The sequence below is a fragment of the Tiliqua scincoides genome, chromosome 6, assembly GCF_035046505.1.
Source record: "Tiliqua scincoides isolate rTilSci1 chromosome 6, rTilSci1.hap2, whole genome shotgun sequence".
NCBI classification, from domain to species: domain Eukaryota; kingdom Metazoa; phylum Chordata; class Lepidosauria; order Squamata; family Scincidae; genus Tiliqua; species Tiliqua scincoides.
The window spans coordinates 18,777,311-18,800,372 of NC_089826.1; the positions used below are offsets into that span (position 1 = coordinate 18,777,311).

Genomic DNA, 23,062 nt, shown 5'->3' on the forward strand with positions numbered 1-23,062 from the left:
TTTGGTGCTGATGTTCCTCTAGGCACCAGGAAACTCAGGCTTGGACTGCCCGACCCTTACAGTAACCCTGTGAGATAGATGAGTTGCAACTCAGTGGCTTTACACATGACTGATTACAAAGTGAGCATGAGTCTGAACCTGGGTTTCCCACATCCATATCTCCACAATATGTTCATTCAATTAATTAGCTATGTGTACATTCAGTACAAATATCCATACAGGTTCAGCATATTTATACATGGATTTTTTATACACGGATTTGACTCAACAGGAATGGCCCCTGCAAATGAGAAGGAATGTGCTGATACCTGGAGAAGGGGAAAAATGCATCCCTTTAAAATCAGTTTAAAAAACTGAACAGTTCTTTAACAATAGCCTTCTTAATGAGAAAGAGAGAGAGGGCAGCTGGCTGACAATCCATCAATCCTTCTCTCTCCAGTGGACCCCTCCCTTCCCCCCAGCACGTGAAAGAAAGGTGATCATTTTGCATTGGTGAAGGGAGGGGCTGAGTGAATTGCTGATGGATTGTCTTCTTAATGACTCTTATCTTACATCAGGAAGGTCAGCAAGGATGTTTTTAAATCACCTGGAGCAAAGAAACTTTGTTTTTTAAATTGATTTGCCATAGTGCGTTTTTTGTTATCCAAGTGAGTACTTGGAACCCATGTGAACCTGTATTAGTCTCAACCTGTACATAAAAAATAGTTCCTTTTTTATGCCGTAGTTTCTAATTTCTTTTTGCATTAAAATTTGGTCTGCCTTTTCATCAATTTACCTTTGAAAAATATCCTGGCAACAGTATAAAAGCACTGAGCCCATCTTAATATTTCAGACTCTCTGGTTGCAATTAAAATATATTTCACTGATTGGCGTATGCTCTCCCTCTTCAAATTTCTTGGTCTTCTCTTGAATGCTTACCTAGGCAAAAATGGAAATTGATATTTGAGTCATGCTTCTCTCCTTTGCTAATTCTTGTATCCACAGTGGCTGGTGTGATGTTTGCATACTGACTTGAAAGTTTTACTTCCAAAGGGAATGGTGGACTAGAGTTGTATAAAATAAATGCAGCTATACATTATAGAAGTTATCTAATTAAGGCTGCAGTCCTATTTACACTTTCCTGGAAGTTTGAAGTATCATTTCATTGACTATAATGAGACGTACTTCTAAGTAGACACATATAGAATTAGGCTCTAACAGCTACTTTATTACACAGTTTCACATGCAGTTTCTAAACTTCATTATCTTTCAGTCTTGTCTTTGCCGTAAAACAAATTTGTGCTTGAAAGAAATCTAATTCCATTTCATTATTAATATTAAACAGTATAATTATTGGATCCTTGACCCAAGTATATTTTAAAATGAAAAATTTAAGTTTCTCTTTTCAAATCCTACTCCTTGACATTCCTTTGTGTGTCCCCTGAAGGATTTGATGCAACTGACATTCAGGTTTTAGGTGGGTACCATTTATGCTGGTACATGAACTTGTTTGACACATCTTCCTCTGAATGCACGTGTGCCAGCCTTGTAATTATGTGCTCACCTGTGGAAATTAATAATTGTTCCCCATGCTTCCAGGTGAGCTATGCTACCACTACACTTGCACACGTGTACACACCATGCCATGCTGTAGCCCTAGACAAAAAAACTAAACGATGACAGCTACCCAGTTCCCTAGTTTGTGCATCAATCCTGCTCTCCCAGTATTGAATTAATATTGGAGAACATAAACAAAACTATGCTGCAACAATGTAGCAGGGAAGACCTGCCTCTCTTCCTTCCCCTTAACTTTTTTTCTTTTTTCCTTTTTTGGTGGTATATTTTTCCTCAACAGGAAAAGTGTGATGCTGTATTACAGCAAATGTTACTCAACAAAGAGCCTAGGATTGCAGTGGGCCGGATCCTACCCCCCCCCCAGGTCAGCCTGGCCTAGCACCAGATCACTCTGATCTGTGCCACCTCTTTAGGTGGTGCAGATTTGAGTAGTCCCATTTGGGCTGCTGCCATGTTACTGATTGTTACTGATGTTACTGCCATGAATTGATTCCACTTTCCCAAGGTTGCAGCTAGTATCAATCCTTCTCTGTTCCAGGCCAGGTTAGGATTAGGCTGAAAGTCTTTTTTCCTCTCTCTTCTGGTTTTAATTGTGGAGAGGAAAGAATTGAGGACTACCAATGGACTAGGCACAGTAAACACTGCTGCTTTGGAATTTCCCCTGCTTTGGAAATGCAGTGCTGTGATATGGAAACATGGCTAGCGAATGAAGCAATACAAATTAGGGGTGGGAGGTCATGCCTAAAAAGTCTGTCCGGAGGCTATGTATTGCTATCCTTTCAGCACCCTTATGTAAAGGACCCCCTCACAACTCTACTTGGTGAGATACTTTAGCAAATATTTCGGTAGTAAAATATTCAGTGAAGAAAATACCCTCTGGCTATGAACATGCTTCCTATTAAAAAAGTAGGCTTCAGATTCAGCACTGAAATTGATGAGCTCTTGGCAAAAGCAGCAGTCAGGTTATCTTAGTGTTTGAATTTAGCTCTGTGTCAGGTATGACACCTCTCCCTACAGTGTTGATGAGGTGCAGGTTTTGTTTGGCTTGATTTATACCCCAAGTGAGTGACAATGCTGTTTCTCTGCAGCTGTTGATCTATCTTACATATGAGATTGTGCATGATGCTATTTGCTTGCCCAAACGTTATGCTAAATATGGTGCATGAAAGATGCTCTGCAGTGGGTCAGAGATCAGTTGAAGAAATCATCTTTCTAGTGTGAGTTTCAGTGTGAACAGGGCAATCTGTTGGTTTCCAAAGACAAGTACTGTATGTCTAGATGAGTACATCCCACAGTGGCCTTTGACATGTTTTGAAGCAATCTGGGAATTGCAGCCATGTGAATTCTGCATCACATTGCCTGCCCATGTGTCTTGTGTTTTCTGTCCTTGCTTTTTTCCTTCATGACTCTTCAATGCCTTCCTTCCCTCAGGTATAATTATTGACAGCCTCTAGAGCATCTGTGGAAAGCAATTTAAAAGAGGAAAAAATGATGCTTACCATCAATCAGAGTTCTTTTCTCAGGCCAGTTCTTTCACAGGCTATTCACTTTTCCCTTGGTTGAATGTAAGGGCAAGTTCCTTTGTTGGTAGTGTGTGAGGGCCTGCTTCCCTCCCTCATGTTCATAATGTAATATATGACACAAGTACTCATGCAGCACTATATCCCTTGGTCTTCTCCCTTATTTCAGGAAAAAGGTTTGTGTGGTTGAGGCATCTGTGTGATGTATCATCTGTGTGAAGCATTACATATTATGTAGATGGCATGCATGCAGTATATTTTTATCTTGTTGTTTCTCAAAGGAACTCAGAGGCATTCTTCATGGTTCCTTCCCTTTTCCTCACTGGCTAGTTAGGTTAAGTGGAGCTTTGAATCTGAATTTCCCCATCTTAAATTCAGCAATCTACCCTCTCTGTCATGGGGGGAGAGCATACCCACCTCTTCTAAGGGATCTTTGGCCCGTGTGTCTGAATTGGCACACAAGTTTGCCTTGAATGGAATTCTGGGCTTCCTCTTAGCAAAACAAGGCTTGCTTGTGAGTAGATCCAGCCCATCAAGACTTTTCATATGGGAGTTAAAAGATGCACAGTTAAAAGCCTTGGGGATCCAATGATGCCATATAGACCTTGTCTTTGACACACGCTTTAGACTTGTAGGTTTGTGCTGCCACTGTAGCCAAGTAGCTGGTTCAGTGCCTTAAATTCCAGGAGTTGATAGATAACCCAAACTGGAAAAAAAACTCAGAAAAAGGAATCCACTTGTAGATTTGGACTTACCCAAAAATTAATGTAGTAAAACATACACTTGTGCCTTAAAAGAGGTAAGGAAGCAGAGAGACCATAAGAACTGATGAACATAAACAAATACTATCTTACTCTTTTCCATTCAAATTGTTGATTCTTTTGTTTTAGTATGTAAATCTAGTTTGTAAAACCTAGTTGTGTCTTCTGGCTGATAATCATAAACCATCTTTATGTTTGCAGACATCTCCAAGCAATAATCTTTTATTCTTGAATATTGTAAACTTCCCTTACTGAAAGGTGGCGTCATCCTAGTGGCACAAGATGTCCCTCAAATCTTTCATTCTTCCTCTTTGCTAATCTTCTCTGTTTTCTCATGCTTTTTGTGATTTATATTGTGACTGCACTTGTTTACATAATGCTTTAATGTTCATAGATACTTATTCTATCCTTACATACTTAACCTGACTATTTAAAAACAAAAATGTGTTGATGAGGGGAAGAGGAGGCTGGAAATGGCATTACATTAATGTCACTAAATGGTCACTAGAATTAATTTGTATTGATCATAATTTGCAGTTGTATACTTCAGAGAGGAATTTTCATGATGCATGGAGTAACCTTATTCTTTTTCTTTTCAAATGAACCTCAGAATTATATTTGTACTATAAGTGTTCAGAAATCTGGACTACTGGGATATGTATTCAGTAGTTCAGGAGGAAATTTTTTGGTGGGTCCCCATAGCAGCAATGCAGAATATCAAAAGAAAATACAGGTGATGGCAAGATCAGATAACTAATTGCCACAAGCCCTGAAACTATTCAAAAATCATATAGCTGCTAATTGCCCTGCAAAGAGCTCAGCTCCTGCAATTGCAGGAAAGCTACTAATTGCCCTGCAAAGAGATCAATTTCTGCAGTTTGCAAGCATGTGTAAATATAGGGAGATAAATGTTTGAGCATCTTTTGGGGGTGGTTATTACTTGTAAATAAATGTCTTGTAAACCTAGATGGGTTCCGATAAATTTTCATTTTAAAAAGCAGGGTCCCAGTGCTTAAAGTTTGGGAACCACTGCTTTAAAAGGCACATGGGTAATCCCCCCTCCCTTCAAAACCATTGAATTTATATGCATGCTGCTGACTGCAATAGTGCAGTAAAAGTTCATGATCCATAATTCTGTGGGGTACCAATGTACACATGGAAAGGCATGGATGGTGCTTTCCCTGGCTTTGAAGGGAAACCCACTTTCTGAAAATTCCATGTGCACCAGAAGCTGCCAGATTGCCAGAAATAATGGTGTTGGCACACCCACAAAAGGCATACAAGCCTTTCCTCTTTACTGATAATAAATATATAGTGCCTGAGGGATCCAGATGGTTGAGGGCATATCTTCCTTAACAGTAGCCAGTTTTAAATCCCTTTACAAGAGCAATTCCCTCTTCCCAGAGAATCTTGGGAATCGTAGTTCTGTGAACAACTAATTCAGAGCAGCTCAAAGACCTACAATTTCCAGCTTTCCTTGGGGAAAGTCATGACTGTTAAAATGTATATAATGAATATGAGCTTATGTTATGGAGATGTGCTCAGTTTCTGCCAGGTGTAGTGGATCATTTGGGGATTTCTATCCTGTGTTACAACGGAATGCTAGGCAGACATTAGTAGAGTGAGATCTTTTTTTCTGTGCAGTTGCAGCTGCCTCTATGTGTGTTTTTCATTATTGTTCAATATTAGTAAGGCAATATCAAGGTGATAACCTAAAGAGAAGTGCTAACTTAAACACATTTGTCTCTTTGTGTCTGTGTGTCTCTGTTTTTAGATACCCTGCAATCTCAGCTCATCAATATGGGTGTTATACCTACATTAGTGAAACTGTTGGGCATTCATTGCCAAAATTCAGCATTGACTGAAATGTGCCTTGTTGCATTTGGCAATTTAGCAGAACTTGGTAAGTCTTGGGGTACAAACCCTGCATCTTTTCTCTTTAACAAAATTACATGGCTCTTTACTATTTATATCAAGTTTTCAAATGCAAGAACAATTTTGATAATCAGCGGTCGGGTAATTTGCATGTGTCCATCCATCTACAGTACACCCTTGCTTAAAAATAGAATACATCAGTGTTTTTCATACGGTGGGTTGGGACCCACTAGGTGTGTCGTGAGCCAATTTCAGGTGGGTCCCCATTCATTTCAATATTTTATTTTTAATAGACTTGATGCAACCATGGTATGTGATTGCATTTGGGGAAATGTTACAGACCTGTACAACAACTATGTATATTCTTTTAACAATGATAGTAAATGGGATTTACTCCTAGGTAAGTGTGGGTAGGTTTGCAGCCTAGGATTGTTAAAAATTATCCTGCTTGAATGTCTCTTCGGTCATGACATCACTTCCGGTGGATCCTGACAGATTCTCATTCTAAAAAGTGGGTCCCAGTGCTAAATATGTGAGAACCACTGGCATATATCATCATCATTTAATACGTTGTATTTCAGGTATACAACTTAGCACAGAATTCAGTTGTACAAAGTGCTGCTTCATGTCTCAAGAATCCACAACTGGTTGTCTGCCTTTGTTTTTAAAAAGAAGAAAAAGCTTGTGGTGGTGCAGTAATAAAGTTAGAAACTTTTGGTTGATTTTGATTTGATACTAGAAGAAATTTGAGAGGGCTGTTTCAAGCAAGAGGCGAGTAGTGGATCGGCCATCCTTCCTCCACATGTGGTCCTATCATTGAAATACGGACCAGGTAAAAAAGAGAGCCAGATGTGGATAATATTTCCTGTGGCCCCTGCACATTATAGATGTTTCTGCGTATTTTCTTCTGGGAGAGGCTAGACTGTAGTAGCCAAATTAAACACTGATTTGGACCTGGTTGGTGCACCCCTTCCCCCCAGAAATGTCATTGAGGGAGAGGCACTGCTGAACTAAAAATCAGAATCCAAGAAACCTATGCCTTTCAGCCCTTTCATCTATTTACTTCTTGATTTCTTCTCAGTTACCTGTAAGGGATTCTCACCACATTCATCCAATGTGTAAGTTAAAGGAGAGCCCTAATCAAGTCAAGGGCAGAAGGAGCAAGTGGAGAGACAACTCACGTACTCACATCTTCTGCAATGGCCTGACTTGGCAAGGGTCTTCAATACTATAGGCAGCAGCAATTGCATGTACTCTTTTCTTGAACAGAGCCTCTCCCTATAAGGAGAAGCTGCCTCAGAAAAGAGACTGAGAATTATTTATCTGATTCACATAGCAAGCCACTTCCCCATGGAGCTCAATAAATGATGTCACATAGAAATTCGCAATCGCCTGGAGAATTTCAGTGTCAGCAACTAACTCTTTCAGGAATGTGGCCTTATATTCATGCCTGAAGCAAAAAACAGTCAAAAGGATAAATCAAGAAAACTTCTTAAACGGGATGAATTTTATTTCAGCATCATGCTTATAGGAATGAGAACATAAACCTGACCTTTGCAACTTTTTTTTTATCATGAACCTTAAATCCTATTTTAATCTTGAATCATTCATGTATAAACTTACATTTTAATAGTGTCTGTAAATAATACCACAGCTATAGCAAATGCATTGCCACTGGTTGGCAACCTTCAGTCTCGAAAGACTATGGTATAAGCCTACAGCACCCAGTATTCCCAGGCGGTCTCCCTTCCAAGTACTAACCAGGCCTAACTCTGCTTAGCTTCCGAGATCAGACGAGATCGGGCACGTGTAGGGTAACAGTTGCCACTGCAGCTGAATAAATCTGATCAAGTTTGCTTATATTGGTTGTTCAAGATCCATTTTTCCTTAATGCATGTTGTTAAACCTCTTTTTGGTTTAGTGATGATCACACTTCTAGACCTTAACAATGTTAGGTAGGTAATTGTTTACACTGGTAATATGCATTGATTGGCACCCTTAATCACAAAGCCAATACTGCAACTGCAGTTAAAGGGCCAATAAACAATACAAAATTACTCAAGGCACCCAAAAAGAAAGTTTAATGTAGGTGTGTAGATTTAGTTTTTGCCAAACAGATTTCTCCAGCATAGAGTCATGTAAACATTAAGACGCTGAGCCTGACCTTTTAATCTCCTCCATCAGAAACCCAGAGCTTGCTGTGTCATTTTTCTTGTTCAGTTGACAGCAGCCGAAGACTTAATTTATATGTTAGTAATTTCACCGTTGCTATGGGTACGTTCACATTCCACTGGTGCAAATTGTTAACAGCTTTGAACATAATTAATAATTCAGGTCAACACATTTATCTTTAAAGTTCTAGATGTTTTTCTTTTCATTTGGTGACAAGCTTAAGTACTGAAGTGTATTGCTCCTGTCTGTGAAGAGTGTTTAGCTCTATTAATCACTGCACTCAGTAACCTCCTAATAAACTGAACAGAAAACAGTTCTGCCATTTGATTTTGTTTTTTCTGTGCACTTGCCTTTCCCCTTTTGATTTCACAGAATCAAGCAAAGAGCAGTTCGCCTACACAAACATTGCTGAAGAGCTGGTGAAATTGTTCAAGAAGCAAATAGAACATGACAAGAAAGAGATGATTTTTGAAGTTTTGGCTCCTTTGGCAGAAAATGGTGAGAAGGAGAAAAAAAACAAAACAGATTTGTTTCTGAGAGGGCAAAAATCTAATTTGTAAACTGTGTTTCTTATTCACAAATCAGTCAGCTGAAGTTACTTTTGTAGAAAGCATGACTCAGCCTATAATATATAGATAATTTACATATTCCTCCACTTTTCTCTGATCCCGGGTCTTGCTCGTATCAATGCGAGTATACTGATGACACCCAGCTCTTTCTCTCCTTTCCTCCTGAGTCTGAGGAGGCAGTTGAGGTCGTGATCATTGTCTGGAGGCAGCTGGGAGCTGGATGTGGGAGAACAAGCTGAAATTAAATCCTGATAAGACAGAGGTTCTCCTGGTCCAGAAGTCCATGACCCAGGTATTGGACTATCATCCTGCTCTGAACAAGATTGCACTCCCTCTGAAGGAGCAGGTCCACAGCTTGGGGGTTCTCCTGAATCCACAGTTGCTCCTGAGTCCCAGGTGGCAACTGTGGTTAGGGGTTAGGGGAACCTTTGCTCAGCTGATTTGCCAGCGGCAACCATACCTGGTTGCATATTACACTCAGATCTGGCCATGGTGACCCATGTCCCAGTGACAACTAGATTAGGTTACTATAACGTGCTCTAGGTGGGGCTGCCTCTGAAGAGGGAAACTGCAATTAGTGCAGAACGCGGCTGCCCGTGTGGTTGCTGGAGCTCGTTGGTTTGACTCAGTCAGCCACTGCTTCAGTGGCTACAGTGGCTGCTGGTTTGTTTCAGGGCTGAATTCAAAGTGCTGGTTTTGACTTTTTAAGCCATATATGGTTTAAACCAGGATATCTGAGGGAACACCTTCATCCATATAATCCTACCCATCCTCTCAGGTCATCTGAGGGGCCCTTCTGACTGTACTGCCACCAGTAGACGCGAGGCAGCTAGGAATAGGACCTTCTCAGTGTTGATGCCCCATTTATGGAATTGCCTTCCCACTGAATTAAGAACAGCTCCCTCTCTGGAGACTTTACAGCAGGGCCTCAAGACCTTCTTATTTATGAAGGCTTTTAATTGACACTGAGGACTGGTGCTTTTTAATGATTTTTAATTGTCATGATCCTGGGTGTTTTAATTGCTTTTAATATTATACTGATTTTATGTATTAATTTCATTGTTAGCACCGTGAGTCCCCTTTGGTGTGGGAGAAAGGCAGGATATAAATACTATAAATAAATAATAATATAAGTATGTATATACAGTATGTATAATTTTCACGGGAGTAGACATGTTAAGTCTCTTGCTGCAGTAACAGTGAAACTTGAAATCTGCAGCTGTGTCTGGTATGTGGGAATATCTTCAGTGACTAACCACCTTCATAGTACATGCAGGATGACAAAGAGGTCTCAACGGCTTCCATGAGTTAAAGCAGGGGTCTCTAAACCCTGGCCCGTGGGCCAGATGTGGCCCGCAGTGAGCCTCTATCTGGCCCGCGTCCAGCCTCTTGTCTTCTGAAAGCCTCCAGCCCACTCGACTGAACATGACCAGAGCTGTACTCTGATTGCACCTAGAAGGTGTTCTGAGGGCTGAAGAGGCTGAGTGAATGAGCCCATTCATTCATTTATTCATTCATCTAAGTTCCATCTCTAATTTATTTATTTAAATTTTATATTTAAAAAATTTTCTGGCCCTCAGCACTGCACCAGATATTTCATGCGGCCCTCTGGCCAAAATGTTTGGAGACCCCCAAGTTAAAGGATGATGTCACTGTCAGTGAATGGCTTGCACAGTTACTGCTGCTGTATCACAGTATAGGATGGTCTGGCTATGCTGACCAAAAACATTCCAAGAGTTTGTTAGGCACTGGTCCTAAGCTTAGGCATACACAGTAGAAAGTTGTCCTCTTCCTTTTGTGAGGAACATCTCCATGCTATATCACAATCAACTATGCAAACTTTTCTCAGTCTCAAAAGGGGCTTGTGGTGTGGCATGGAAAGGTTGCTATCCAACAGCCCAATCCTGTGCTTCCCAGCACCCAGGGCTGCAGCAGTCCTGAAATGGCTACACTGCATCCCATGAGTTACACTTACGCTCCCTTACCCTGTGTAATGGCCAGGCAGCCCTGATAGGTCTCCTCAGAACTGCGCTCGCTATTCTGCAGCGCAGATTCAAGGAGACTTGTGTTGGATCTCCCAGGCCAAGAGGGGGATATGGTGGCAGGGCCTGCCACCATCTCTGCCCTCTCCTGCCCCCTACCCCACTCTTCCCCCACCCTGGAATGCCTCCCTTTGCCCCAACTTACCATTCTGTTGCCTGGCACCTGCCCAGAGGTCTGGGCTCTTGTTGAGCCAGTGCTGGTGACAGAGTGTCACAGGTGTGCCTTACAGCATATTTGCAACACTGAGCACTAGCACTGGGCTAATGCAGGCCCAGTAGGATTGGGTCCCAAGAAATGTTCAAATTTCCTTGGGTGTACAGAACTAGTCATGCAGTTCCTTGAATACAAGTTGTTGTACCTTATTTTTTCCATGCATTCAGGACCAGCTTTTAGGCAATTTAGGCAATTGGCAAGATTTCACCCAGTTGGGCCCCGCACATGGTGGGGGTCCTGCACTGCCATTCTGCCAACTGCTGCTTCCACTTGGCCTGAAATTGGGTCACTTTGGAAGCAGCTCCTGCCCACTGCTGCTTCTACTTGGCCCGAAATTGGTGCAATGCTGGCAGCAATGTGTGTGCCTCACACTTTCCCCACCCCCGCAGCATCCTCTCCCCCCCTCTCATTCCAGAGTGGGCTGCTTCAGACGGGGCAGTGATGGGTAAGAGTTGAAGAGCTCTGCAGGCTGGGTGCGCATTCCCTCCTCCCTCTAGCTGACCTCCCAGGCCTATTCTGCACAACCACTAAAGTTACTGGAGTCCTATCCACTTACATCCATAGAAGTAACAGATTTTTTTTCTTGGTCTGGCTCCATTCCAGCTAAGAGCTAAAAAAATTAGTAGAGGGGTCCCCACAAAATTAGAGGGGGCTCTGCAAAAGTGTTTCCAATTGGGCCCTGCAGCTCCTAAGACTGGCCCTGCATACATTTCTTTGGTTTTGACTGATGGTAAATAAGAAGTATCATGGACCCAGTTATGTTCTTGTTGTTCTTTACCAGATATCATTAAACTGCAGCTGGTCGAAGCAGGCCTTGTAGAGTGCCTTCTTGAGATAGTACAAAAGACTGTAGACAGCGACAAAGAGGATGATGTTGCTGAGCTTAAAACTGCCTCTGATCTTATGGTTCTACTACTGCTGGGAGGTGAGTATTACTGAAGTTACGCGAGTATAAGTCAGTCTCACAGATAAGCCGAGGACAGGGTTTTGAGCCAAAAATCATGGAATTTTCTATGACCCTCAGATAAGTTGGGCAGGTGTTAAACTTAGGGGGGTGTCTGACTGTAATTTTGTCCTAAGGCCAGATTCTGAAAAATAACCCACTGGTAATTGTTACCTAAGAACTGTACAGTCTCCAATGTTTTATAGTAAAAGATCCTAAGATACATTTTTATTAATTAACCTTTTAAATCCTGGTCTTCACAAACTTTTTGTGAACACTATCAGAGTAAGTGCACCGTAAACAACATACCAGGAGAACCATTAATCAAATCCTTCTTTAAGGTGCCTGGTGTGTTAAGCCAGAGGCTCTGCATACAACATATAACTGGGAGTGTGCAATTCACAGTGGAGAGACAAGCAACAAGGAATGAGCATCAGCAAGTGCAGCTACACATAGTTGCAACCCTGTTTACTCAGAAGTAAACCCCATTGCTTTCCATGGGTGTTATTCTTAAGTAAAGGTGCACTGAATTATAGCCTTTGACTTTGTTTCAAATGAAAACGAGGATTACATCTTGGTGTTTAAAAAACCAGATCTCTGCCAAACATTTTCAAAATGGAACAAGGTGCAGAAGGGTCTGCTAAAGAGAATGGGGCTTACTTGATTTAACTGAAAGCCTTGAGCCCTGGCTAGCCTTTTTTCTCAGGAGGAGATTAAAAGGTTAACTTTGGCTGCAGCTTGCCCTGGAGGGCTTGCTGTGGAGACTAATAGCTCTCTAATTATCTCTGCATTGTCCTCTTGCTTCTCTCTCTGTGGTGGCTTGCCTGAACAGCCCTGACCTCACAGATAAGGTGAGGAGATGATCTAAGCTTGATTTATTGGCAGAAATTTCTCGCCTTATAGGCGATTATCTACTGTATATGTGGATTCGCTCTACAGTGAATCAGATAATTCTTTTGCCATTCCTTGCACATCAGATTTCTTTTTAATATGAAATAACCTCACAAGCCCACATCTACTAGTCATCACATTGCAACCACTAGATGAAATCATGTCTGCACCTCTAGCAGTATGAACCCTGAATAGCAGAACATGTGAAAATCAGATGAAACGTTTGACCAAAAGCTACTTTCTCCCCTTTTCTCTTAGATAAATTTTCCCAAACAGATGTCGATGTGATGCCCCTAGGCTTCAGGTCTCATTTCTAGACCTGTGTGTGTGAACTATAAGCCCAATGAATGCAGTAAAAGCTGCATTGAATATAACAGAAGGAATAGCTTTGTCTTGGCCCTTGTATCATTCATTGCTAAAGCACATGCATTGCATGCACTGGATCCTGATTTCCATCCCTGGAATCAGCAGCATGGCTGGGAAACGTCCCCGCCTGAGACTTATCGCAGACATTCAAGTGTAAGTCAACCTCCCAGATAAGTCGAGGGCAGGTTTTGAGCCATAAATCATGGAATTTTCTATGACCCTCGGAAATGTTGGGGGTTAAACTTAGGGGGTGTCTGACTCAGTGGCATGTGAAGGTCATTTGGCATCCGGGGCCCATAAATTCTTGACCCGTCCCATACAATGAAATAAAAATTAAATAATATATTCTACAATTAATTCAAATCTATTATTAAGAAGCATTAATACATTATCAGTCTCCTGCTATGAAATTCAGCATGCTCTGACCTCACAGTTATCCTGTTTAGTTTAGTCCAGTTATCTCCACTCTTGACTATTGAAAGAGGGTGAGGTGAAGGAAGACCACTGGAAATAAGGCAAGAGTTAGCAGCCATCAAAGCACCTATTCCACCTAAAGGAATTATTCTCTCTCCTGATCCTTTCAAAATTTAATTATTACTAGTAAGGATCAAGAAAATACTCAGAGATAATTTCTCAAGCATAAGATTATCCCCCCGCCCCCCCCCCCCCCGGTGGTTAATGTAGCATCAGAAGCTTCTAGGAACACATATACAAGAATTTAATTTAAAATATCCATATTATAATAAACAACAGACAACTAGCAAGGCTGCAAGAACACAACTAGTAAAAAGCCAAAGTATGAAGTACAATACAGCAAACCAATAAGATTATTCACACATAACCCCAAGTGGGGGGTGGGGACTCAGGAATGGCAATTAATCCCTTACTTCTCCCCCAGGAGGGTTTCAGTGGCTCCTGCATGGGTGCAGTACATTTCAATGGGATCTCGGAGGCAGCTAAACTTTGCTGCATAAATGCCTGGGGATACTGCATAAGCAAGCATGCTCTCCTCAAAGCTTACACATAAGCAGCAGTTGCAAGTGCGTTATAGCTCCTGCTAGCATGCAGCTAAGATCTCTGGCTAAAATACCTGTTGCTGCAGAATAATTCTTCTTTAAATTCTACTCTCTGCTTTCCCTGTGTTTTTCATCTTTGCAAGGTCTCCAGGACTCTTTCAGTGAAAAGCGCACGCGCACATACACACACACACAGAGGAAGATTGCTTCTCTCTCTCTCTCTCTCTCTCTCTCTTGCACGCACGCACGCACACTTTCCTTTTATAAAAATTAATTCTTCCTCTTTCCCCCCAGTACAACCATCAGTGGTGAATGATTATGGAAGCCTCAGCTTTGCAACAGAGAGTTTAAAGTTTGGATTCAATAAGGGGGGAGGGGGCAGAAACAAGAAGGAAAGAGGAGATGGACTTAACCCTTTCAGTGGCTTGAGAAACAAAGGTACAGCCTTTTGCAGGCTGTGCCTCTCTCTCTCTCTCTCTCTCCTATTTTTTAAAAAGATAACTCTCCCCCCCTTCCCCCACCCTGCCCAGCTTCCCACACACAGCTCATTGTCTCCTGCTTTGTCTTGGGTGCCACTTCAGCGATACCTCCGTGGGCACTGGTGCTGAGCAAGGGGGGGCTGCTGATGGCTGCGGTGGCAGATGCCCCTGCCCTGCCCTGCCCTGCACAGCCCAGCCCAGCACATTGAGCTCCTGCAGCTGGGCAACAGCGTGAAAGAGAACGTGGAGCACACCTGCAGGCAGCTGCAAATGCTCAGCAGCAGCCCCGGCCTGCACGAGGATCACTTTCTCGCTCGCTCTCTCCCACAATAGCGATGGGCTGCCTGGCAGGCTCACTTGCCTCCCCCCACCCTCGCTGCTTTCCTGCCCTGGAGATAAGGCGGGGCAATGATTCAGGCTGCATTTCTGGGAAGAAATTTTTGCCTTATAGGCGAGTAACTACTCGCCTATAAGTTCATACTTGCATAAGTTCATATGTTCCATTAACTGAATGAGCTTTGTTTCTTTGCTTTCAGATGAATCAATGCAAAAACTGTTTGAAGGAGGAAAAGGCAGTGTGTTCCAAAGAGTGTTGTTATGGATCCCGTCTAATAGCCATCAGCTGCAGCTTGCAGGAGCTTTGGCAATTGCAAACTTTGCTAGGAATGGTAAGAATCATTCTTAAAGTTAACCATTCAAGCATACACTTAAACAGCACTAGGACTGTGACCGTATAATTATGCACAAACAAATTTTATGAGGGATTGTAAGTGGTTGAAATCACACCTGAATTCTAGGAAGACTTGCTTTTTTGTTTATTTTTAGAACTTAAAATACAGAAACATTTTTGAACATCAACAACAAACTATTGTATATGATCAGGGAGGAAATAGGCTCTCACTGTGCAGGAAAGGAGAAGGAACAGTAGTAGGCAGACAATTTGCCTTGGAAACTTCTAAAATGCTTTTTCAAAAGTACTCTAAGACAGTGGTTCTTAAAGTCCTACTCTGACGCTGAGAATTCTCTAAATCAGGGGTACCCAAACCCAGGCCCAGGGGCCACTTGCAGATCTCAGGGACTCCTAATCCGGCCTTCAGGTAGCCCCCAGTCTCCAATGAGCTTCTGGCCCTCCAGAGACTTGCTGGAGCCCATACTGGCCCGACACAACTGCTCTCAGCATGAGGGCAACTGTTCAACTTTTCGCATGAGCTGTGGGATGAGGGCTCCTTCCACTGCTTGCTATTTCACATCTGTGATGCAGCAGCAGCAGTGAAGGAAAGGCTTGCTTGCTTTGTACAAAGCCTTTTATAGGCCTTGAGCAATTGCAAGACCTTTATTCATTCATACAAGTTCCATCTCTAATATATTCATTTATGTAAATTTATTCAAATTTATTCAAACTTGAAATGTGAATTACTACTTTTTTTTCCCTGGCCCCTGACATAGTGTCAGAGAAATTATGTGGCCCTCCTACCAAAAAGTTTCGACATCCCTGCTCTAAATATTTACTAGGGCAAAGGGGAAGTGGCGATGGCGCCGCAGCGATTGCGCTGTCATGGCAAACAAGAGGCTTTTAAAACATACCTCGTGGTCTAGCATTGGCCATCTGGAGGATGCAAGGGGTCTGCAGGTCTCCCCACTGCTCAGAAAGTCTCTTTGCTACAATGGCAACTTACTTCTGGGTTTGCTATCGCAAGCCGGAAGTGAGTTGCGATCAAAAGAAAGGACCTTTCTGAGCAGCAGGGAGGCCTGCAGAGGGTGCTGTGAGTCCCCTGCACCCTCCAGATGGCCAGTGCTTACCCCCCCCAGGTATGTTAAAAGCCCTTTGTTCACAGCGGCAGCACAATCACTGTGGTACTGTTACTGCAGTCATCTCTTGGCCACTCCCCTTAAGGGGGAATGGCCTCCTCACAGTTCTCCTGGTGGTCTGTGATATCTATCCATATCATGGGGAGAGGCATGGGGAGATTATTTTCACCCAGGGTATTTTTAAAAGGCAAACAATCTGTTGGGCTCGGTTTGACTAGAAACTTAAATCAATATTGCTTGAGCAAGGAAAGCACCCTGGAAGGTGGTTTGTCATTCCTGTGATTTACAGGTCAGGTAAATTATATTACCTAATATTACTATAAATATTTGACTGCTGCTGCTGCTCAGATTGTACCAATGCTCAGTCCAGGTTGGTGGGGCAGCTGCATGTTTAACACAGAGGAGTATTTTATGCATTGTATGATGATTCATATCAAACATATGATACTCTGGTCTTATGCAGATGGAAACTGTATCCATATGGTAGATAATGGCATTGTTCAGAAGCTGATGGACTTACTGGACAGGCACGTGGAGGATGGCAATGTCACTGTGCAGCACGCAGCCCTAAGTGCACTCCGAAATCTTGCTATTCCCGGTAAGCATTTTATTACAACACCAAACCCATTACAGCAAAGTTCTCTGTATAAATTCAGGAGAAGTGGGGTCTGTGTTAGATGGTGGCACTTTCCTGTACCAAATTATGTTGCCTTGTGCATATCACTCTCCCTTAGCCATAGTTCCCTAATAATTAAAACACAATTATTGGGCTGAAAATCCCTTGGTTTCAATTTGAATTGAGCCATACATTCCTTAGATAACACAGTTAGCCTCCAGAAACCCACTGGAATGCTACGTTCTGCCCACTGCATTGTCTGGCTTGTCCAAAACAAGTTAGTAAAGAAAGGATAGGTGTTCCAGAGGAAACAACTCATGTGAAAGCAATCCTAGATTGAATTCAGTCACCAGTCTGTGATCCATTGCCATTTCGGCCCTTTGTTAATGGAACTGTGATTTCAAGAGCCTCCAAGAGGGTTGTTGTAAACTGAATTATGTTAGATGAGTTGATAATAGCTACAGAGCCCCTTCAACTCTTTTTCTCTTGTGCAGTGTTACTTCTAATGTTTCATTTGTCCTGAAGACTGTCAAAACTGAAAGAAAGTTCAGACTGTTTGCTTTCCAGGGCTATTTGCATAGATATGGAGATGATTAAGAACTATTAAGACATTTGACACATTAAATAAATGTTTGAGGGGTTTTTTCCCCACTTTCTTCATTTCCTACCTCACTTCACTTATTCGAAATATCAAACTTCTGAGATGGGATGCAAATTAACTTCCTTCACTGGGGGAAAAATGCATTTTAGGGAATACTTAAAAAAAACAAAAACATGCGCTTCTGAGCTGGGAATTCTCTGCCAGAACAAGCAACATCTTGTTAGCCCGTTTTCTAAATGCCAGTTAATGTCTCACTTTTAATTAAAATGCATTATAGAGCAGAGTCTGTCTCCTGCTTCACACGTGGGGGTGGAGAGCTTCGCAGGGGCAGAACAGGTGTGGTTGCCATGCACGGTGCAAGAGAAGTCTCGGGAGACTGAACAAAAAGCACAGGCTTCCTGCAGTGTTACAGGCAGTTGTTTGCAAGATGTGGTGTTTGTCATTAATATAACAATTAGGTATGCAAAGTATTTCATAATACACATTCCGTTTTGTGAAAATGAACTATTCTGTGCATTTTAACTATGTCCACAATGCACAATCATTCATGCACACGGGGCTGCTTCATATTGCACACCAGTTCGTTGGTTGTACATGTGGTGGAGAGAAGGAGAGGGTAGATTTCTGGACTGTGCCACCAAAAATGCTGCAGAGGATGTCATATTTTTGACGCCTAAAAAAACATCACCTTCCTGCCATGTAGTAAAGTAGCTTAACAAGGTGAAGCTTTTAATAAAGTTTAAACCTCTCCTGGACAGCTCAATTCAGTATTCACTAATACAGTGGTTCTCAAACTATTTAGCACCGAGACCCGTTTTTTAGAATGACAATTTATTGCGACCCACCAGAAGTGATGTCACTAACCTGGAAGCAGTGTCATGGCCGGAAGTGACATCATCAAGTAGGAAATTCTTTAACACCTGTACAACAAAATCAAATCAATAATACTATTAAGCTATCCAGGAGAGTTTAAAACTGGAGGAGAGATGGTAATAAAATTATTGCCTTACTGTGGCTTTTGAATATTTTGTTTGCAATAGAAAACTGCCCATAATTAGCTACCCATAATTTTTATATGGTAAAATAATGTGGTTTACATATACTAGCAATTCTGAGACATGTGCTCATTGTGTTCATTTTTTTCTAATGCTTTTTTTCTCACTTGCTGTACTATGCATTTAAATGGCCCACAGTTCAAGTCTTTCATTCAGTATTATCTAGTACTAAAAACAATCTGTTGGGTTTGTTCTCCAGTAGACTTTCACAAAGTAGACTTTCACTTAACATGTAATACATAGGCATGGTTCATGAAATCCAGTAAGCAATATTGGTTTGTTGCTGTCTCTCTTCACTGCTGCTACCAGATCAACCTAAAATTATGAAGGAAAGGGTGTAACAGCACCCAGTATTTCTGTCTCTGGGTATCTCCCCCATGCATGCAGCTAGACTCTGCATGAAGCTGGACATTGCAATTTTTTTTTCCCTTTGGTGGAGATTTCTGGAAGAAGCTGTTTATGAACTACCTTAAAAATAAGCCCGTTCATGCAGTGTGAGGTTTATCATTCCTGGGATGCTTTTGAGATAATGTCTGTTCTTTATTCACTCAGTGGTAAATAAGGCAAAGATGCTGTCCGCTGGCGTGGCAGAAGCAGTACTGAAATTTCTCAGATCCGAGATGCCCCCGGTTCAGTTCAAGCTGCTGGGGACGTTAAGAATGTTAATAGATGCACAAGGTAAACATAAACTGCTCTTTGTGTTAAACAATACTGTCTTTTTGTTAAGTCTTTGATTGGTTAGTAACTCACAGAAGACAGGATTTTCAGAGAATACAGGGACAATCCTAACCAGTTCTACTCAGAAGTAAGTCCTACTTTGTTCAATGGGGCTTACTCTCAGGAAAGTGTGGTGAGGATTACAGCCTCCACCAAATAACTCGACATGAATAGAGGGAGGAGAGGTTTGAAGTGAGAGCTTTGGTCTGGTTTGAAGCTTAAGAGCTTTGGTCTGGAGCACCTATATATATATACACACGCACACACACACAAACTTGAAATAGTGCGATGTATCTCAGTAATGACTTGTGATTAACATACATGTGTGTATTTCGACTTCAGATTTCAGGTGTGCACTGTTTTCATTCCTTGAAACCTTTCTTCTCTCTTAAATACTTTAATGAAGATACTGCTACTTCTTTTTTTTAACATGGCTTGAAGCCATGACGCAGTGATAAACTGCAAATAAAGAAGGCAGATGACAAAAGTGGCATAGAAAATTATCTAAATCTGTGATTGTTCAGCTGTTTTTACGGAGGTCTTTCTGTAACCTAAAATTGAGGGGGGAAAATCTTTAATTATACACATAATTGCAAATTATGTCCATTAAACAATGGTGAATCATGGAAGGCTTTCAAGCAGGATTGAGCTTCTGTATAGAACCTGCGCAGTGCATGTAACTCAGATTTTACTTCAGATTTTTGCTTGTTGGTATTCTGAGAGTTCAATTTTCATTTTTTAAATAAGTTATTCAAGGCTTCAAGGCTTCAGAGTCTTCAAGGCTTCAAGGCTACAGAGGTACATTTTATAAACAGAATTCTAAAAAATACTATAGGATTTGAGACAGGTCAGGAAAGCAGTTACAGAGGCCTGCATATTTGAGGGTCACAAAAACATTTTTCAAAATTTATGGTGTTTTTATGAGTTTGGGACACTGATTCCAAAAAAGTCATCAGTTTTAGTCCTATTGTCTACTTTCGAAGATACAGCATAGCTGTATCTCTGACTTCATCATATCTCTGAAGCTAGAGGTGATAGGGCAAAACTGATGCCATTTTTGGAATCAGCGCCCCAAATATACCCAGGAATAGTTTAACTTTTAAAACAGCAAAATGTGTCTTGGACTGTGTTATTGTTAGGCCCTGGCTAGCAGTATTTTTAGGCCCTGGCTAAGCTCTAAGACAAGCTGCAGTTGGGGTGATCCAATATGGACAAGGATGGTGAGAACCAGTGGCAGAAAATGGGGTTGAGCCAAGGTACCAGAACAGGCAAATGAAATCAGAAGGCCAGAGGAAGAAGGCTTGATTGAAACCAGACTGGTGTTTGGAGTAAATGAGGTAGGTAGTGTTATATTAGCATAACTACTCATTGAGATGAATTGCTATGACTGCCAGGCTGACACAGAGATTTCTAGGACCAGATGTATGAATTAAAGCTGACCAGTTCCAGACCAAAGGTCAACTGCCAGTGCTCAGTCTTGCAAGACTTCCACGGTTTCAATCTTCCTGACTTGTTGAAGGGCATGAAGCATAGAAGGTTAGGTGTGACTGACTGGTGGAAGTCCAGGTTTGAAAGAGACACACACCAGCACCTGTGTTACATACAAAAGAAGCCCAAATGCATGTTTGTCAACTATCATAATTTTAAAGTCTGCATTTCAAGAATTTAACAGAAATTGAATCAAATTCTTCATTTTTTAAAAAAATTCAGATCAAATTTTTTTCTTATTTCAAAACTTTTTCTTTTGTATATTTTACCTAAATTCTTTTTTTGGTAAGGAGACACAATATAGCTAAGAGAATCTTCCTGCTGAGAGCTTCTAAACATCAGTATCTCTTAAGCAAAAAACTGTGGTGTGTTTGAAATTCATATGTATTTTTCCATTTGTAGCAGAAGCCGCTGAACAGCTGGGGAAGAACGTCAAGCTAGTTGAAAGGCTGGTGGAATGGTGTGAAGCCAAGGATCACGCTGGCGTGATGGGAGAGTCCAACAGACTACTCTCTGCTCTTATACGACACAGCAAATCAAAAGTAAGTTGCTTGCCAAGGAACATCACTCCTGTGAGGTAGGTTACTGTTCTTTCCATTATACAGGTAGGGAGCTAAGCCAGATGCCGAGGGAGATGGTTCACATTTTCCTATCCTAGTTAAGCAAGAGTCAGGGACTTTCTTGATCCAGGTTATACTGTCACTCACTCACTTTGTGTGTATGTGCAAAAGAGAGACAGCAACAGAGAGATGCAGCTGCACATGTGACAGTCTTTTCTGGCAGTCGGTGATAGTCTCAGACTCTCCTTTCCAGACACTCCTCTTTCAGACTCTCCTTCAGAGGGGAAGGAGAAGCGATGCTGCAGGTGGACCCAGGGACTGGTACATGTGCCGACCCACAGACCTGGTGCACTTATTGTTGAAACAAAGTAGATATCACCAATTTAAAAGGTATTCAAGCAGCAGGGCTGGGAAAGACCCCTGCCTGAGCCCTGGGAGAGCTATTGCCTGGCAGATTAGACAGCTCTGGGTCTGAATGGCTCAGTAGGTCTGCCGCACTCAAAGACAACTTCATATGTGAGTGAGTAAAAGCCCAATTGTCCAACATGTTTTGATAGGACGTCAAAGTTATAAGCAGTTTATTCTCTGCTTTCATGTCAATATACTGTATGTTTGTGAATTGCGCCATTTTATCTGTAGCATATTGCAGTCTCTCTTCATTCCTTTTGATACTCTACTTTTTTTTTTTTAAAGGATGTAATTAGGACCATTGTTCAGAGTGGTGGCATTAAGCACTTAGTTACCATGGCAACTAGCGAACATGTAATAATGCAGAATGAAGCTCTTGTGGCCCTGGCACTAATAGCAGCTTTAGAATTAGGTGAGTATCCTAATGGCTCCTGATTCTTTATTTTAAGTCTCTGTTTAGGAAGGGAGCTCAGGATGTTGAATGGTGAACTAGGCATGAGTGCTTGGCAAAGGCGGACACTTACATAAGCACAGATGCACAGCTGGGATTGGTGTGACTAGGCATGCAGGGACGGAAAGTGATTGTATGATGTGGCAAAATCCTTCGTGATAGGTCAAGGTTGCCACCATTTGCTTGGTAACAAAGGGGATAATTGCCCATTAGATGTGAACATGTGTTGGAAGCCAGATGGGTTTTTGAATTCTAAAAAGAAAAGAAACACAGCTTAAGAAAGGATCAGTTGCAGGAAGGGACATTTAACTCCACTCACTGATGCCCCATTCCAAATCAACCTTCCCCCCAGGGTCTCTCTCTGCCACCCCCCAGGAGAAATAATAGGTAGAGATGGAGTCAAGCACACATGAATAACACAAGTTTCTGCTTTGGTTTGTATGTACACCCAAGTGGCTAAATTCCTTATAACCTGATAAACCTGACAAACATTAGATTAAATGGGTTGTGGATGGAAAGTGCAGTAGTTAGTGTAGTACTTCTTGGCCTCAATATCTGGCAGTTCTTGAAGCATGCCTTAGAGGAGTTTTAATAGCTTGCAGACAAATATCAGCTGCATTCATCCTGATCCAGGGCAGGGTGGTTGGGCGTCCGTTCTGCACTGATCTCCTCATTGGATGCAATCTGTGAATGCTAGAGGGTGCTTCACAAGGCAGAAGAGCCTGCATCTAGCAACTGTGCTTGTGCACACTGTTGCTTGGTCAGATCAGTGCAGGTGTTCCCTAAACGATGGTCAGCACGGTTGACAGCTGGTTGCCTATTTGGGGGGCATGGGAAGACCTGCTCTTCCTTCTGCCCACCTGTAGGTGACTAAGTACTGTGAAAGCTGCTGGCCATCACTGTGTTGCATGCACAAATCTGTGATCAATGACCCTTGACTTCGACCAGCAGCATC

General features: G+C 41.9%; 1 protein-coding gene across 4 annotated transcripts in view; it reads left to right on the forward strand.

Moving 5' to 3' along the window:
• Positions 1 to 23,062, forward strand: part of RAP1GDS1 (Rap1 GTPase-GDP dissociation stimulator 1) — a 109,938-nt gene that overhangs the window by 80,263 nt on the left and 6,613 nt on the right. For all 4 annotated transcript variants that reach the window (XM_066632848.1, XM_066632850.1, XM_066632849.1 and 1 more), the window contains 8 exons: positions 5,610 to 5,738; positions 8,255 to 8,380; positions 11,489 to 11,632; positions 14,939 to 15,070; positions 16,675 to 16,809; positions 19,036 to 19,161; positions 21,091 to 21,230; positions 21,942 to 22,068. In XM_066632848.1, coding sequence (XP_066488945.1) covers positions 5,610 to 5,738; positions 8,255 to 8,380; positions 11,489 to 11,632; positions 14,939 to 15,070; positions 16,675 to 16,809; positions 19,036 to 19,161; positions 21,091 to 21,230; positions 21,942 to 22,068 — 1,059 coding nt within the window. The remainder of the gene's footprint in view (positions 1 to 5,609; positions 5,739 to 8,254; positions 8,381 to 11,488; positions 11,633 to 14,938; positions 15,071 to 16,674; positions 16,810 to 19,035; positions 19,162 to 21,090; positions 21,231 to 21,941; positions 22,069 to 23,062) is intronic.